Below are 13,264 nucleotides of genomic sequence, written 5' to 3' on the forward strand. Positions count from 1 at the left end.
AGCTTCTCCAACTAGGTCAAGTTGTAGAGCAAAGTGTATGCAGTAACTGGAGTTGCATAATTTCCGTCCAGCTCCACCCCCTGCTCCTGACGCTTACATGCCACCCTGGGCTCAAAGAGTGCACATCATACCATGGAACCGATGACACTCTGCCACCCTTTCCCTTTTTACTCCCTACATGGTTAGATTAGGAAATACAAGTAGTTGCCACAAGATGAAGTAAAAGTCAGTCTCAATGAGTAAATATTCATGACAACCCCAAAGCACATTTTCATATCAAGAGCCATTGTGAACCTTAAGGTTTCTAATACTGACCTTTCAGTATTTCTGCTGCATTGGGATATTAAAAATCTGGGATAGTTCAGAGAATTGTTTTCAACTATAAAGTATTATTTCAATAGTTGCAAAATGTGAAAAATGCCCTATATTCTGTATTGAAGCAGAAATGTATTTTTGCCTTATGTTGAACTCTTACTTTCCTCTGTTTCTTATATATCACATGCAGTTTTCTTTCTTAAAGTTGTTAGCTTTGAGAGGATGACTGTACTTGCTGAATTTTTCTATACTTAAAAAAATTTTTTAAACTACATTGAAAAATATTTCATGTACCACATAGTTTGCCATTTTAAAGTGTTCAATTCAATAGCTTTATTATATTCAAATTTGTGCACCCATCACCACAACTAATTTTAAAATGTCTTCATTACTTTTAAAACAAACCTCACCTCCAAGTCATTACCCTGTGGCCCCATCCTTAGCCGGAAGCAACCACTACCTCTGTCTCTATAGATTTGCTATTCTGCATATTTCATATAACTGGAATTGATTCGTATGCGGCTGTATTATTTTCTTAGTGTTTTTAGAATAGATTACCACAAATTGGGTTGCAAAGTTTATTTTTGGATGTTCTGGAGGCCAGATATCCAAAATCAAGGGTTCATTCATTCTGGGGGCTCAGAGGGAAAATGTATTTTGTGCCTTTCTCCTAGCTTCTATTGGTCACTGACATTTCTTGGCTTGTAGATAAATCACTATAATCTGTCTTGTGTCTTCACATGCTATTCTCCATGTGCGTCTTCACATGGCTTCTTTTTTTCTTAAATCCTCACCCGAGGACATGCTTATTGATTTTAGAGGGAGGGGAATGGAAGGAGAGAAACATTGATTGGCTGCCTGTCACACATGCCCCACCAGGGACTGAACCTGCAACCAAGGCATGTGCCCTGAGGAATTGAACCTGTGACCCTTTGGTTTGCAGGATGACACCCAAACAACTGAGCCATACTGGCCTGGGCTTCACATGGCCTTCTTATAAGGACACCAATCATTGGTTTAGAAACCTCTCTGATTATTTTCATCACATGGACTCTATTTCCAAATAAGGTCACATTCTGAGATTCTAATGGGGGCATGAATTTGGGAGGGAAGGGACTATTCATCCCAGGACAGCGGCCTTTTGTGTTTGGCTTCTTTAACTTATCAGAATTTTTTAAGGTTCATTCATGTTGTAACATGTATCAGAACTTCATTCCTCTTTTGTAGCCAATTGTATAAACATACCATATTTTATTTATCCCTTCTTCATTTGATGGATATTTGGGTTTCTACATTTTGGTTATTATGAATATGCTACTATGAAAATTTCATGTACAAGTTTTTGTGTGGACATAGGTTTTCATTTCTCTTGGATTGGACTTGTTTAACTTTTAAATCTGTCAATCGTGATGTATATATATTTATGTCACTTTGTGGTAGTGGCTATTAGTCATTAAAATTCTGCTCATTATCTGCCTCTTGAATTTTCTTTGCATTTCAGTGACTCTTCAGTAAGCTACCCTTCGGGGAATTATGTTTTGTGAGAAATAGGCTTTCTTTCCTTTCAACTCAATTTCAGTCCTGTTGTTGACATTCGAAACAAAGCTATCTAGTTTCTCACTTGCTAACCTCTGGTCACTTTCTGATTTCTGCCCTGCCTTGTTTTTATAAATAAGTACTAACATTTGGTTTTTAAGACTCTTGAAAGCATTTTCTCTTTGTGATATCATGTAATCTTCCTTCCAATTCTGCAAGATCTGAGGCTGCTCTTTTCTGGGCTGACGTGGGATTCAGTTGAATTCCTTTTAGCAGAGCAATCGGAACATAACTGTGACACAAAGAGGATGTCCCTCATCCCTCAGAACTACACACCTGTTGTTTCTAGGTGCTCTTTTCTCTGCCAGGGAGAGCCCAGCAGCCTGAACCAGTGGTCCTCAGACTCTAGCCTACACCAGAATCATTTGGAGGGCTTGTTGAAAAGCAGATTGACTGTGTCCCACTATACGTTACTGATTCAGTAGGTCTGGGGAGGGGCCTGAAAAATGCATTTCTAACAACGTCCCCAATGATGCTGATGCTGATGCTGCTGGTCCCCGCATCACATTTTGAGAATCATAGGCCTAGATAACTAACTGTATTTATCATTTTGGGTGACCTTCAATCAGGCCTTCTTAAAATTTAACGTGCATGTGTATCACCTGGAGACACCTTTAACTGGTCCTGATTCAGTAGGCTCGGGAGGCTTCAGACTGTGTTTCTAACCAGCTCTCAGGTGATGCCAGTGCTGCTGCTTTGAGTAGCAGGGGTTGGAAGAACAGTCATATGCTGTCCTCTGCTTGGGTAGTTCTTTGTTTTTGTAAACTGTAATAACTCTGCATGAAATAAACTTGCCAGCTTTCAGCAGATAAACAGTATATACCTTATAATGGGTAGTGGAAGGGGACTCTGCAAGTCACATGCTTATTCTGGGAAACAAAACCAGAGCCCATCAGGGCCCAAATTAGATCCGAAGAGTAAATGGTTGAGACTTGAAGCATAATATTTAGAGTAAATTAAAGTTTTCCAGTGTGATCTCTTAAATGTTTGTTTCCAGGTTCTGAAATGAATGTTTCATACATCTTGTGATAAAACAGAATAGATTCTTCTTAAAATATATATCTCTATATATTTAAATGGTTGACACTATTACAAATGTCCACCATTCTTTCATTCCCCCTCCATTTTCCCCCTAGAGTAGATTCTTATAGGAATTCTAAATTTATTCTTTTAAATTACTTTTTTTTTTCTTTTTATCAACTTCTCAGCAAATTAATGTAGACTTCATTGTATTAACTTTAGGGCTTTATTCTGCATATTTTATACTTATTACCAAGAAAGCTTATTGAAAGCAAAAGAAACATTGCACAAAACTAATTTTTGAATTATTCTCTTGGCAGATCACTGACAACCTTGGGGTTGGTTATATCATCGCTGGCTGACCAGGCAGCTGGCAAGGGTAAAAACAAGTTTGTGCCTTATCGAGATTCAGTCCTCACTTGGCTTCTTAAGGTAATTCAGCATTCCAGTGTTCTTTTCCAACTAAAAACTGACTGTGTCAGAAGTGACAGCTGAAAGGTGTGTACACAGCTAAGTATAGACTGAACACCTGACAATATTGTACTATTATCCCAATTCCTAAGAACACAGAATGAAAATTCATTTGTTGCCTTTTATTTTATTATAATGCTGTTTGATGGACATTCTTTATTGTTGTGATATAGAGAGACCACATTTCATCATCATAAAATTATTTGTGAAACACAAACCCATTTCCACATAGCGTTTTCTTCACAGAGAATGTCACACGTGTATGTTTACTGCTTTCATCATACATGTTGTCCATGCAATGGGCCTCATTTCCTAAGATGCTGGTGGAAATATTTTGCAGGACAATTTGGGAGGCAATAGCCAGACCTCTATGATAGCCACTATTAGCCCAGCAGCAGACAACTATGAAGAGACCCTCTCCACATTACGATATGCAGATCGAGCCAAAAGGATTGTTAACCATGCTGTTGTGAACGAGGATCCCAACGCAAAAGTCATCCGGGAACTGCGGGAGGAAGTTGAGAAACTGAGAGAGCAACTCTCACAGGCTGAGGTAATATACAGGTTAAGGAATATTGTCAATAATATCATAATAACAATGTATAGTGACTGGTAGGTACTAGTCTTACTGCAGTGATCTCTGCGTAAGGTATATAAATGTCTGATCACTATGTTGTACACCTGAAACTAGTATAATATTGTAAGTCAACTATAATTATAAAATGAATTTAAAAATAAAAATTCAGCCTGGTACTCCCTTTATTTGAAGCTTCCTGATTTGAGATATCTGAGTGGTAAGGACATGCTTGCTTGCAGTCCTAGGCCATCTCTGCGTGGTTCAGCATTTCAGTGTTGATTGGTGTCTGCTATGTGCTAAGCATTGTGACAACAACATGAGTAATATAAGGTTTCTGTCCTAGGATACAGTCGAGGAAGCAGACAATTAAGAGAGTTGCTGCTACTGCCTCATTGTTTGCTGCATTAAATCAGTTGCTCCTTAAAAGCATAGATCTCTTCCATGTGAAAGCCTAAGAACCAACTGTGATGTTTTTATTAACATTGTAGACTGTATTCCCAAAGGGCTCTGCAGTTTTCAGAGAAGTTAGTTGTGTGTCATCACCTCCTTAAATCATAGAAGATAGCACGATCAAGAATAATTACATGTTAGGAATAATTTAGAAATATTTTATTACTTTTATTTGTATCAGTTCCTGGTAGGAAACAAAATCAATAATTTTGTATTGTTGGCATCTTTCCTTGGCTTTACCTAGACTTTAATAAACACTGACACTGGCAGGCACTTAGCGCAATGCCTTGCACCTCCTAAGTGCTCAATAAATGTTGCTCTTTTTATTATCATGGTTATAATCATCAGTCAGTGCATCAAGCATAAATTTTTTTATTGATGTCAAGAAGGGTAGCAAACATCTGAAAAAGAAAAATGCTGATAACCTTTGAAGAGAGTCCTGATCCTGGGAGGAAAGTGTAATGCTCTGAAATTTGTTTAAAGGTAGATGATCTACTTCTTTCCTCTTGTCTCTGAATCTCCATTTTCACTGTTACCATATAATCTAGGCCAGGTGGATAGAATAATACCTGGGCACAGGAGCGAGGAGCCTCAGCAGGTTCACCTAGAATGTTCACATGTGTCCCCAGTATTGAATTTCATTCTCAGGCTCTATTAATAGATCATAACCACTTCAGATTCTTGTCCAAGCTCTACCATCTTTCTTGTTCATAGGGTTATGCCATGTTATCATAGGGTGTCAAAGCATATTACTGCAAATTGAAGGGTTCCTGAAATTACACGCTGCATATTATCTGTTTTTAGACCCCTTAGTTATTCTCACTGAACAAACTCAAAGGGAAATTACTCCTTTTTTAACCAGATGTCCTGCTTCCAAGTGAATAATAAATACACTACGTTTATTCCATCATAAGAAAAGTAGTTCAGAGGGCCCCAGTTTAAATTTTAAAATAAGCAAGAAGAATCTTCACCTTTCATGGTAGGTTAATATAACTGGAATGCCTTTATTTGTAAAGTGCCTTGATCTCTTGTCTTATTGAGAAAGAAATCTTTATTCTTACTTTCTATTTTGAAGATGAACTTTAGCATCTTTTAAGTCTTTAAATGTGAAATTTAAGTATGATGGGTAAAATTACTTTGTAATGATTTGTATCAATTTATTCAGGGCACTAGTATTTCTTTTCCTCCTTTAAATAGTAGCAGTCATTTGCCTCTTACTTTTCATTTGATTAATAAAGGTCTAAACCCCATCCTGTCAGTGTGTGAATTAATTGCTTCCAATAGACTGCTGATAACTGCTTAAGAAGGACAATAAGTGATTGTCTTGTTATGTGGAAGAAAAAATTAGAAAATCAGATAGCTCTGGTTTCATTTTAAAGGCTATGAAGGCCCCTGAACTGAAAGAGAAGCTTGAAGAGTCTGAAAAGCTGATAAAAGAACTAACAGTGACTTGGGAAGAGAAGCTGAGGAAAACAGAAGAAATTGCACAGGTAGCTTGATAATGTAGGCCTAAAATATTGTGATTATTTTTCTTTTTTTTTTTTTTTCAGATTTAATGTGTTTTATTGATTAAAATAGTACATTTGTGCCAATTTCCCTTCCCTCTGCTCCCCTCCACCCGGTGGCCCCCCTCCCTCCAGTTGTCCCCCCCTTTTAGATTATGTCCATTAGTTGTGCATACAGTTCCTCCCAACCTCTCTCCGTCTATTCCATTCCCTCCTACCTTGATCCCCAATTCCTATATCATCTCCCTCCCTTTCCCCACTCCCCCTCCCTGTTGACCTCCCCCCAATATGCTTCCCGTACCCACAGTTCCTTTTCCACTCTCGTTGCCTATTTAGTTTGCCTTTGTTTCATCTCCCTAGCTTCTGTTTTTTTAAACCAGTCCCTTTAACATCTCATATAACAGTGGTTTGGATCTAATGAACTCTTTCAGTTTTATTTTGTCCTGGAAACACTTTCTCTGCCCTTCTATTCTGAATGACAATTTCGCTGGGTAGAGTATTCGTGGTTGTAGGTTTTGGATTTTCATTACTTTGAATATTTCTTGCCAGTCTCTTCTTGCCTGTAGGGTTTCCCTTGAGAAGTCAGCTGATAGTCTAATTGGGACCCCTTTGTACATAATTCTTTTCTTCTCTCTTGCTGCTTTTAAGATTCTCTCTTTATCTTTAATTTTTGACATTTTGATTATAATGTGTCTTGGAGTGGTTCTCCCTGGGTCCAGTCTCTTGGGAACTCTCCTTGCTTCCTGGACCTGCAAGTCTATTCCCTTCCCCAAGTCTGGAAAGTTCTCCTTTATTATATTTTCACTCAATTTTTCAAGTTCTAGTTCATCTTCCTCATTCTCTGGCAAACCAATGATTCTTATGTTGGGCCTTTTATAGCTGTCCCAGAGGTTTCTGATCCTCTCATCGTTGCTTCCCATTTCCTCTCGCTGCATTGGTTGACTGCTTGTTCCTTCTCCATATTCCAGTTTGTTGAAATGAACTCTGGATTTTTTTTTTCTCACCATCTATCTCGGATGCGGTTTTGTTCCTTTCGTTATGAAAGTTTTTTGCTTCTTTCTTATCTTTTTCCTGCTCTTTTGTGAATTCTGTAAGCCACCTGATAACAATGGCCCAGAACTGAGCCTCTGACAGGTTTCTTATCTGTTCATCTGTCAGGTTCTCTATCTGCTGCCTGGTGAGTTGTGTCACCGGGATTTCTATAGTTGCCTGCCTCATTTTGACAGATGCGTTTTGTTTTCTTGGGCCGGCTGTCGGGGGCAGTGCCTGTGTACGCGTCACAAATCAGCGACCGGCGCCTGCCTGTCTGCGACCTATTTCGCAGCCCTGTGGTGCTTTCTTTGGGGGCGGGGGTCCAAGATGGATTCACACAGTTATTCAGCTAGGAGACCGGGATCCGTCCTCCCGCCCCCCTGGGCCTCACTGTTCAAGGCGATGCGGCGGCCGCTCTCCCCAGCGCCGGAGTCGCGCACCGCCAGGGGCTTGACCGCAGCCGGGATTCCTCGCCGCCCCGCCGCTGTCCAGGTGCGACCGCAAGACCGCAAACAGCACTGCCCTCTTTAACTCTTACCTGCCCAAATGGCACCGCTGGTTTATAACTTCATATGTTGGACTTCCGTGTAGTTTTATTTTCTGGAATTTCTAGTTATCCTTTGTTTTGAAGTAGTTGTATTCCTCTCTAGTTGTAGAGGGAGACCTAGCGTGTCCGTCTAAGCCTCCATCTTGGCTGGAAGTCGATCTGATTATTTTTCATTTGCTGTTCTTTCTGTATTGTCAGTCACTTGTTATCCTCAGAAAGTCTTTTGAGAACTTTCTTCTGCTGTACTAGACTGCAAAGATCAGTTTAGACACTGGTTTTGTGCCTTTATCAACTACAGTTTGGTCTACATATTTGCTAGAAGTGTTGGACAGCATTGAATTTTAACAGGTATAAGAAATATCTCTAATATTTCCTGCTTATCACATTTAAACAAAAATCTGTTGTGATTTTAGATCACTTGGCATAGCATGTGGCGACCTGATTGACAGATAATTTGTAACATACAGAACATCACAGCTTTTCCAATGTATTTGATACTTTGGGCTTGTTAGAAAATGCTACCTGAACTTTACTTGAGATAAACTATAAAGCAAGGACTAATTCTGCACAAGTGTGTGATTATATGTCTTATGAATCTCTACATTATGTACTTCATAAACATTTTCAGTTCACTGACCACTTGGAAATATTAGATTACCCCCATCAAGTAGCTTGAAAGCAATAACTGAGACCTAGTTCAGTTGTTCGCTGGACACGCACACCCCTAACTTCCTATCCCTCTTAGATTGCTTTGTTTTTCCATAGCACTTAACCCTATTGGAAATCACATATATTTACTCATCTCTTTTCTAATGGTCCCTCTCCTTCCACTAGAATATAAGTTTTCATGAAAGAGGGGGCTTTGTTTTGTTCCCTGTCTTATTCTCAGCCCTAGATCAGTACCTAGTACATAAATGTCTTGAATGAATCAATGAATTCAAGGCCCTCGGTAATAGGGACCCAGTCTGCTTTCCAGCCCCATCTCCCAGTACTTTCCCACATTTAGTAGGAGTTCTTGGCACCTGAAATCCTCCTGTATGCCCAGAGTCTTTACTCAGCTTTCCCGTGCCCTTCCCACAGAATATTCTGCCCTTATCTTGCTTCTCCCCCATTTCTTCCCATTGAAATTCTTCTTATGCAGGAACCACCTCAAGTGTGAGCTCTTCCTGAAGCCTTTCTGGTTGACCCCACCTCCGGTGAGGCCCACAGCACATTGTTCCTCGCCAGTGGCACAGAGCTCCCCTCTTTTGACTCCAGTTATGTGGTCTTCCCCCTCTACTAGATACTAAGCTCCTTACAGGCAAGAATGGTGTCTGATTCACTCTTGGTGCCCCCAGACCACTGATGCAAGATGTCACACATTTTAGGCTGTGTTGAGCTGAGTGGAATGTGTAATTTCATTGGCATTGTCCCCAGGAACAGTGACTTACACCTTCCACGGATACATCTGGTAAATAGAACAACAAATAGAGTTCCCTGCTTTTGTCTGCTTTGTGCACAGGAGAGACAACGACAACTTGAAAGTATGGGGATTTCCCTGGAGACGTCTGGTATCAAAGTGGGGGATGACAAGTGCTACTTAGTCAACCTGAATGCAGACCCTGCTCTCAACGAACTTCTGGTTTATTATTTAAAGGTAAGAGGGTATATAAATACATAGTTGCAATCCTGATTCATTCATGTACAATTTGCAATTGAATCTGGGTTTCTGTCCCCCTAATTTTGCTTTTTGTATCCAGCTTAATCCTCCTTAAAAGTAAGAGGATTCATAGTACAGTCAGGTCACTACTGAAAATGAAAACCAACTATTTTGTATTATCCTGAGGCTGTGCAGTTGGGGCTGATTTCCTGTGACCATGAGCATCAGAGGGGCGCAAGTGGGCAAGTGAGGGTGTCAAGTTGATCCCTGGCTATGGTGATAGAGTCTCAGCTATGCTCCTGAGTAATTGTAAGGCAGTCTCCAATCAACATAAGGCTAAAGCAAACTCTTCTGATAGATGAGACAGCTAGGGCTCTTCCATATCTATCTCTTCTAGACATGCATCCTCAGAATATAACTTTTGGTCCCATAATCACCCATTTAGTGTGGAGATGGGATGCAACCTTTTGAATTTGGCACTTTGGCCTCAGGGTATGCCACTAACCATGTTGGATAGCTTATTGTATCTGTTCTCCAACTTTCACAACCCATTTGCACTCTTTAAAGATGTATTGAGGATGTTAAAGAATTCTGTGTATCTTGAGTTATATCTTTATTTACTGAGTTAGGTACTAAAGCTGAGACCATTTAAAAATACAAACTTGTGCAAGTGTACAGTCCATTAATCTTCAGAGCCATGACATTACACATCATTTAGCATCTGGAAAACAAGGTGTACTTGTGACAAAATGAGAGTGCAAAGGCAAATAACATTTTAGTATTTTTATTAGAGGAGTTTTGACTTCATGAGGCTCTTGGATGGTTCTCAGAGACCCTCATAGGTTCTCACACCATGCTATTAGAAATGCTGGCATGTTTTGTTAAGGGAGAAATAAGACATCTGTTTGAAATAGGGCACCCCAACTGACATAGGGCTCTCAGCTGACCCTGAGGCCATTTTTCATCACACACAAACAATTTCTGAGTTATGGTAGTATATAAATATATGTTATATGTATTCAGTATTTAAGTAACTGTCAAGAGTTGGGGAGCTAGGGACTTGAAGGCAGCTTGTATATATGGTCCACACACATAAATCTCTAAATAAAGAGATATTACCCCCTTGTGAAAGGTTAGATAGGTACCTTGTTAAGGATTCTGATCTACCTACTGAGCAAATATACAAAATGCAATGGAGAATAAGCTAAAATTGAAGCAAGGAGCTCTGCCTTCTATCATCTTTTTTATTCTACTTTTTCCAGAGACATTATATGTATAACACAAATAGCACCTGATTTGTTGACAGTCCACTAACACTTAAGATCTATTCATTCAGGAAATGATTAAGGGGAAATGAATTGTGTCTGTAATCTCATTTTGAAAGACCAGGCCTTATCCTTTCTCGGTAGAATAGAAAGTATTGTTATTATAATGGTTAAATGATTTTTAGAGTGAAAGAAAAAGCAAAGGGGATGAGAAGTGGATTGAATCACTAGGGGTCACAGTGTGTATATGTGTGAGGCTTGAGGTTGCTAACATCATGCTAATCTGAACATCATGTAACTGAGAGGCTTCACTTCTCTATATAATACTAGTATTAGATACTCAACTATTTTTAACATTTTACAAATTATTTATTTTAAAGTATAACTTTCCATGAAACTAATTTTAGTGGTTTTTGAATTTATATAATAGTTTTCAAGGCACTTTCACTGTTAACTCAGGTAGACCTTAAAAGAATCCTGTTAAATAAATCAAATTGATATTATCGTCCTGGTTTTGCAAAAAGAAAAAAAGAACCTGAGGCTCAGTGAGTGAAATGGCTTGCCTATGGTCACATAAATAATAAATTGTCAAGTTAAAGTTGTAACTCAAGGCATTCTGTCAAGTCTGACTTCCTTATATTTTAAAGCAATATCTAATCATTATTGATCAGTTACCTGTCCCCATACTGTTTCAACATTGTAAAAAATTTTCATGTACTAAGGTCAGCTTTGGACTTTCCTTAATGTTCCACACATCTTGCATCTCCTGTCTGATTCATTTAATATTGTTATGCATTTGTTGTTGAGTTATTGAAATTGATTGTGATAATTTTTTGTTAAGTTACTTGTAAGTAAGGATTTTTACTTTCTTTAATACTCTCTCCTAGGACCATACGAGGGTGGGTGCAGATACCTCTCAGGACATCCAGCTCTTTGGTATAGGAATTCAGCCTGAGCACTGTGAAATTGATATTGCATCTGATGGCGATGTCACTCTTACTCCGAAAGAAAATGCAAGGTAAGAAGAGTAAATGGCTACTTACCATATCTTGTGTGCTGCATTTTCAGAAGGAGAAGATTGCCCTTTCTATCTTTTTGCTTCAGTTATATCAAAGTTAAGCCTACAGTGGGTCTGCAAGGATTGCTTTCCTGTTTTAGAGAGCTGGATAGCAACATTTCAAACACCTGCTTTGGGCTAGGCTGGTTCTGCCTTGACTGGCACTTTGTTTATCTAAACTTCAATTTCCACCTGTGGTAAGTGAGGCTAATGGTAGACAAAACATGTATGTCACTTGGTTCAGTGCCTGACACATAATAAATATTTAATAAAATTAGTTGTTACTCAATGTAGTGCATTGTGTAAAAAGCAGTTAATCAGATAGCTCCATTGTTTTTGAAAAATTACTAAACCAGACTGTGATATGTAAAAATCTGAGAATTGACAAAATAATATTATTAAAATATTTAATGATGAAATGATAATGTTTCTTAATTTTTACTTATTTCAAGTTTAAATAGTCCTTAGCCTTATACTGTATCCTCCTCTGTTAAAAGCTCTGGGTTTTTTATACTCTTTTTTTCTTTTTTGGCTTTATTGAAATGTAATTAACAAATAAATTTATAATATATTTACATCATGCAACATAATGGTTTGATCATTTTCTCATCTAACACTATATCTAAAAATTATTTTAATCAGCAATTTTTTTCATACCCTATTTTAATTCCAGTTCCATGTCTTTTTATGCTACTCTTTTTCCTCACCCTGCCCAGTCTCTTCCTTTCCTGGAACCCCAGGGTAGCAGTTCATTCATTCAGTATACTTGCTGGAGGCTCTGTGCTAGGAATGCCTGGTGGAGGAGAATGTATATACAGGAAAATAAGTGCTTTTTTTCAAGTGATCTTCATAACCTGCAAATCTGATCACTGAGGAGGTGTGGGGTATTTGTAGGACTGGAAGTGGGAATATTAGTTAGGATATTTATAATATTGTTATGGGAACAGAGCAAGTGGCAGAAGAGGTGAAGAACCAAATGTATTTGAGAATTATTTAAAAGTCAAATTGAAGTGATCTGCTTGGGAACAGAATTGGACTCAATTAGTGAAGAAAAAGGGGAAGTCAGCAATGATTATAGGTTGTTATCTTGGGAGACTAGATAGACAGCAGTGCTACTAAAACAAAATAAGGCATATAAGAAGAGGAACCAGTTTGGAGGGTGATAGGTCTGAGTGGTAATGAGTTCCGTTTGGGATACTTTGAAGTGTCCTTGGGCTGTAAAGCTACACTAAAGATAGAGAAGTGGGCATTAACAGTGTTGCTTCTCTTGAAAGTGAATTCAGAGTGTGTAGTGTGAGAATTATACAATGTTTTTGGGGTGGTCTGAGACTAGTCCATGAAGGAGGCTGAGACAAGGGAGCCAGGGAGTCAGTAGAGGTAACAGGAGGATATAATCATGGAAGCTAAGGGAAGAGAAAATTTTAAGTAAGGAGAGGTCAGAATAGAAGTTAAAAAAGATTCTTTTGCATGTAGCAATTAGGAAGATACCAGCAACCTTGGGGTGTTTAGGTACCTTGTAGTTCTGGGCATGGAAGGAAAAATGCAAAGGAGGGAGAATGGTAGGTGAGGAAGTGGGTCAAGAGTCTTGGTTGTGAAGATGGAAATGAGATTGAGGACATAGTAAGAGAGGGATAGGGGGTTAAGGACTATCATTTCTTCATATCTGTCCTCAGGCCGCTGATTTTCTCTATAGTAATGCCTTAGCTATTCTATTGAGTTCTGAATTTTAGTGTCTCTATTTTTCATTTGTTCAAGTTTAGGAGGTCCAATTTTGGATATGTTTTCTATTA

At 38.7% G+C, this 13,264-nt stretch overlaps 1 protein-coding gene across 1 annotated transcript in view; it reads left to right on the forward strand.

The window, feature by feature from the left end:
- KIF13A (kinesin family member 13A) overlaps positions 1-13,264 on the forward strand; it is a 215,457-nt gene that overhangs the window by 153,722 nt on the left and 48,471 nt on the right. Inside the window, exons 10-14 of the mRNA XM_090269780.1 lie at positions 3,252-3,363; positions 3,743-3,955; positions 5,809-5,919; positions 9,015-9,149; positions 11,305-11,435. Of these exons, the coding sequence (XP_090125906.1) occupies positions 3,252-3,363; positions 3,743-3,955; positions 5,809-5,919; positions 9,015-9,149; positions 11,305-11,435 (702 nt within the window). The remainder of the gene's footprint in view (positions 1-3,251; positions 3,364-3,742; positions 3,956-5,808; positions 5,920-9,014; positions 9,150-11,304; positions 11,436-13,264) is intronic.

This window comes from Furipterus horrens, unplaced genomic scaffold (assembly GCF_987537825.1).
Source record: "Furipterus horrens unplaced genomic scaffold, mFurHor1.1.pri manual_scaffold_3, whole genome shotgun sequence".
Taxonomy (NCBI): domain Eukaryota; kingdom Metazoa; phylum Chordata; class Mammalia; order Chiroptera; family Furipteridae; genus Furipterus; species Furipterus horrens.